At 41.4% G+C, this 5619-nt stretch overlaps 1 protein-coding gene across 1 annotated transcript in view; it reads right to left on the bottom strand.

Annotated features, from left to right (window-relative positions):
• The window catches only part of ptpn11a (protein tyrosine phosphatase non-receptor type 11a), a gene marked incomplete at its 5' end in the record, with an annotated part of 40832 nt that overhangs the window by 9354 nt on the left and 25859 nt on the right, over positions 1–5619 (bottom strand). Inside the window, 4 exon segments of the mRNA XM_014022498.1 lie at positions 715–782; positions 907–1061; positions 1226–1357; positions 5047–5205. Of these exon segments, the coding sequence (XP_013877952.1) occupies positions 715–782; positions 907–1061; positions 1226–1357; positions 5047–5205 (514 nt within the window).

Below are 5619 nucleotides of genomic sequence, written 5' to 3'. Positions count from 1 at the left end.
CTTTTGTACAAAGTATTAGATAAATTTCAGTAAGTGTGTTCAATACTTTTTCCCTGTGCCATTCCACATTTATGGTTTGATTTCTTTGTATGTATGGATCACTTGGGTTGTTACCAACATCTGGTGAAAATTTCATGTCATTAGCACCTCTAGTAATATATTTACTGAGAAAAATGGTGACGTGTTCAATACTTATTTTACCCGCTGTATGTCACTTATCCACTAGATGACAATATATTGACAATATATGAACTCAAATAAAGCTGAGGAACGTCAATGATAAGTCTTAAGAGAGTAACATGGCAATATGCGACTCATGTCTGTTGAAGAATGTTCCACGGGTTGACTAGGTTATTTTAATGCTTTAGAATTAGTTTTTGCTAAATTTGTCCATGCGTTAGTGCTTTAGAATTAGGGGACCTATTTCAATCTTTCTATCTTTCTAATTACTTCTCTGTTTTTCTCTCTGTCTCTATTTTCTCTTCACTTAAAAAAAAGTCACTGATGATGAAGAAATAAATAAACTAAATAAACTAATATTTGGTTTCGTTTTCTACTGAAGTGACACAAGAAAAAAAAAATAATTAGAGGACCTAAATATCTATTTAGTGTTTTAGGGCTAGTGGAACAAATTTTTTTGATTAGTGCTGCCCACCACTGCACATTTGCATCTTTATGCTGCCATAAATCATACTAAGTTTTTCATATACTCACCTTTTTCTCGGATTACATCTATCAGGATGTCAATCACTATAAATGTTCCTGTCCTCCCAATCCCTGCACTGAGGAACAGTGAAAATGAAAAATATGAGAGTAAATGGCTTTCCCTGCAGTACTGCAGTATTAGTAGTATTGTATTTTGGATAACAACAAATTAATGTAAATTGTAAATTAATGTGTGCATACCTGCAGTGTACTGTAATTGGCCCAGCATCCAAAATGCTCTCCTGTTTCAGGTTGACCTCCTCCAGGAAGTCCAGAACACCACCTGGGTCAGTGGGAACCCCGTGATCTGGCCAGGTTTTGAAGTGGTACTGCCACACTGTTCGTTCTGTGTTACCCTAATAACAATGTTTAGATGCAAAAGCATCACCAAAAGTTAACCAATGCAAACAAACTTTATGAGCAAATAAAGTGCAGTTTTTCTGATTTTAATTCCTGGTGCAGTTTCTGAAGAATCCTCATGCTACCTTGAATTGATCCAAAACACGCAAACCAAACTGACCTGGCCAACTTTAGACAGTTTCAATTCTCGAAGGGTGTAGTCATGAGCAGTCGTCTCTCTGACATTGCGAACACGCATGGCCCCATACTCCTTCAGAGCAGACATCTCTGGCCAGTACTTCACACACTTACTCTGTTGAGACAATTACATACACTTTGTTCAGGATAGTAAGCAACTAAATTAGGATTTGATAAAGTAGGCAATTTTGTGGCCAAAAAAAAGTCACTGCTTCTGAATAGATCTGTGCAAAACATTCATGAACATTTAGATGTGAAATCACGCGAGACTTCTTGAAACCTCTCGAGAATTCAGATGTCAGAGGACAAACCTCGCGTGACCTCCAGAGAGACTTGAGTTCAAAGTAGATAAACATTTACGACGAGGAAGAAACAACATTGATCATTTGTGAACTATTTTTACCATAGGAAAATCAATTCCAAATGACTTATCGTCCAGCAAATTTTCTGGTGAGTCATGAGAGTTTTTTATGTCTTCTGTGTTTTGGATTCCCATCTATGCTTACCTTGCTTTCTAATTGGCTACATGTCATTCAGCAGGTTGCAAGCTCATTTGTTCTCAGGTGAACACCACACACACTGCGATACTGGGCCACAAAATCAAACACGTTGAATATCCCCGATGTGAGGTTGGAGCCATCCAAACATCCTTACGAGCAGACTAGATCACTCTTAACTAATCAACGACGGCATGAATATCTGCTAAGATTATCTCTAGAGCCATCACAACAATCTGGACGTCCTTAGGATTGTCGGAATGGGAAAATTGGGCCAGAATTTGGCATAATTATCCTGTTATGTGATGCAGCCCTAAGGGAAACTGAGTTCCTTGGCCTTTTCCCATCCATATTTATCTTTTGAATCCCTCTTTGTCTAGCCAATCTGTTATGGGAGACCCTACCAGAGTCAATTTATTTTACTCTGGACAGCATAACGCCTAGGATCATTCAGGCACACAAACCATTCCACCACAATAAGGTGACAATTTAACAGGAGGACCATTTGTGTTATCCTTCTCTTCAATTTATCATCAAATTTTTTCTCCTGCAGCCACGGTCAGAGGCTGGCTACATTCCCCTTGAACGTGAAAGCAGAGCACTTCCTAGTGGGCTAGAATCAGAATCAAAAGTAGATGGATAGAGGTTTAAAACATAGCTTTTTGTTAAGCCACTTCAGTAGAAAACAGAAGTGAATGTTAGTTTAGTTTCTTCATCATCAGTGACAGTGTTTTTTTAAAATAGCTTAAATGACCCATCCATCCATTATCTTCCACCTATTCTGAGTCAGGTCGTGGGGCAGCAGCTTGAGCAGAGAGGCCCAGACCTCTCTTTCCCCAGTCACCTCTTCCAGCTCTTCTGGGAAGATTCCGAAGCGTTCCCAGGCCAGTCAAGAGACATAGTCTCTCCAGTGTGTCCTGGGTCTCCACTGGGATCTCCTCCCAGTCGGATATGTCTGAAACACCTCCCTAGGGAGACATCCAGAAGGCATCTTTACCAGACACCCAAACCACCTTAACCCTTGGGGCACCTTAGGGTACAAAACTTGTAAATTCTGCTAATTTTCTAGTTTTGATTCTAAATATTTCAGACAGTTTAAAGACTATTTTCATTAAAGGAGACCAATTATGGGTCCTAGAAATTTTTATGGTAGGTCTGTGGGCTATCCAGAACATGTTCATTCAATTTAATGCACAAAATAATTCTCAGATAATAAAATTTCCCATTTTCTAGTTCTGCCTGCTCTGATGTCCGTTCAGAAGAGCTGTTTATGTTAATGAGCTCTGTTGGTAACGCCCTCCAAAAATCTGTTGACATTAACTCCGCCCTCCACAGCCAGCGTTTACGTTAGCATGGCTAATAATAGCAGAAGCTCCGTTGTACAACCATGTGAGACCCTGAGTCAGACCCAGAGGCAGAGTCGGTCGCAGCTTCTTTTTTTTCCTCTCCCTCGTCTGCTCTGCCCTCACTCTGCATGCTGTTACCAGAGCAGGAAGCAGCAGCAGTGAAAATACCTCAGAAACTCAAACAAATAGGCTTTAACGAGGCTTTAATAAGCTAAACAATTGAGGTACAAGAGAAAACGTGTTCACAACGAATGAAAATAAATAAATAATTAAATTGTGTCTGTGCCGGTCTCGAACCCTGTTCTCCCGCTCTCTGGTCCAACACTATTGGAGGCTTGTGATGGACTTGCACCTGTGATGGACTTGCGACCTGTCCAGGGTGTACCCCGCCCCTCGCACTGTGACTGCTGGATATGGGCACCAGTGACCCACGCGACCCTGAAAAGGAAGAAGCGTGTACAGAAAATGGATGGATGGATATCACGGTGCTGTTTATAGCCAAGTGCTTGAGTAACCGTGCGGCAAGTATGCTGAAAACCACCCGTGATCTGCTCAGCTTCGTCTCATTCACTTCTCTCCAGGAACTGTTTACAAGTTCTGCCTTTTTCAAAAAGGCAGTTTTATTTCACCATGTTGTCGTACTGCGCAGCGTGCTCGTATTCCTAAACAAAACCAGCTCTCTCCGGGAGGAGATTTGCTGTCAGTCCAAGAGTTAATCCATGGGCAGAATTCTGCTGATGTCAAAATCATAAGCGTGCTGTACTCGCTTCTACCTGAACTACCGGAGAGGAGGTTCTGAGACAGCGTAGCCGTGGAGCACGCTTGGAGAGGCGCATTGGGCCGAGGCCGAGCCGAACCGCGTACAAGAGAGTCCGTGGAGATTGTGTGCTGCGGCTGTCACTGTTAACAGTGAACACTAGAGGGCGCAAATTAACAGCTTTCTTTGAGGCACCGAAATAAAGCACCGAAGTTAGAGATGTGTTTCGGTCTGTGTACTACCGTGGATGTTCGCCCCGGTGCCATAATAGAACCGAGTTTCGGTACCCAACCCTAGATACACACAGACCTTACACTCTTTACCCTAGGGCTCAATTTGGTCCCACCACATATTTTTGATGCACTGTAATCCTGATAGTACTTCTTTCATGATTACCTAATCTAAACCTATTCCTTCAAAACAAGAGAAAAACAGGTTTTAGGTGGGATGACGCCCCCCAATCCACCAAGGGTTTCAGACCTTTATTACATAAGAGTTTTATTGGAGGCCTTTTTCTTGTAAAATGCATGGAGGCAAAAAATCTGAATGGTTCAAAAATGGTTTTGATGTGTTGGTATTGAAATAAAAGAGTGATGTGAATGAAGTTTGGGTATTTTTTTTGTGTGTGCCCCTGTGCGTGTGTTTGTAAAATTCAGGTCACAAAAAGCCAAGATGGGCTCTGTGTATGTTCATATCATTACTATATTTGATGTACTGTAATCCTGACGCAGCACAGAGTTGGTAGAGCTGATGCCTCTCAGCAAGAAGGTTGAAGGTTCAAATCCCGGCCCGGGAACCTTTCTGGGTAGAGTTTGCATGTTCTCTCCGTGCATGCGTGGGTTCTCTCCGGGTTCTCCGGCTTCCTCCCAAAAACCAAAAGCATGACTGTTAGGTTAACTGATAACTCTAAATTGTCCCTAGGTGTGAGTGAGAGACTGAATGGTTGTTTGTCTCTATGTGTCCCTGTGATGGACTTGCGACCTACCCCGCCCCTCGCACTGTGACTGCTGGATATGGACACCAGCAGTGGTGGGCAGCACTAATCCAAAAATTAGCTCCGCAATTTCTAAAGCGCTTATGAAAATATTTAGGTCCGCAACTTCAAAATTTAAATTTGACACTTACTTGCTGGCAAAAACTCATGTATACAACAGAGTCAGACATTTTAGGGTAATGTATGAAATAAATGCCTGGTTTAACTTACCTTCCCTCTTTCCACCTCTTTGGTAGTCATAACGATGACTCGAGTGTCTTCCTGAAAAACCATCCTCCAGAAGTCACTGATTGTGTTCTGCAAGCAGCCCTGAGTGGCTATGTAGTTCTTCTTTGACCTGCTGCTAATGCACTTTAAATCTGTGTCCGGCTGCACACACAGACACACACACATACACACACAGTGAACCATGGATTCAAAACTATTGATAACAGGAATACAGAAAATAACTAGATACAGTCATAGTTAACAGCATATCCGTGAACATGCGTGTTCCCTGCATTTTCATAAAAATAAGTCGATTATTATATGTGCTTTGTTTGTTTCTCTGGTCTGTGATGCAACAGTTAGCATTATGTAATTATATATGTTGATCTACGTGCCATAACGTACAGTTGTGGTCAAAAGTTTACATACACTTGTAAAGAAACATAATGTTATGGCTGTCTTGAGTTTTCAATAAGTTCTACAACTCTTATTTTTCTGTGATAGAGTGATCGGAACACATACATGTTTGTCACAAAAAACAGTCATAAAATTTGGTTCTTTCATAAATTTATTATG

Source organism: Austrofundulus limnaeus, unplaced genomic scaffold (genome assembly GCF_001266775.1).
Source record: "Austrofundulus limnaeus strain Quisiro unplaced genomic scaffold, Austrofundulus_limnaeus-1.0 Scaffold332, whole genome shotgun sequence".
Classification (NCBI taxonomy): Eukaryota; Metazoa; Chordata; class Actinopteri; order Cyprinodontiformes; family Rivulidae; genus Austrofundulus; species Austrofundulus limnaeus.
The sequence above is the reverse complement of the archived record's forward strand: the minus strand, read 5'-3'. Positions and strand labels throughout refer to the sequence as shown.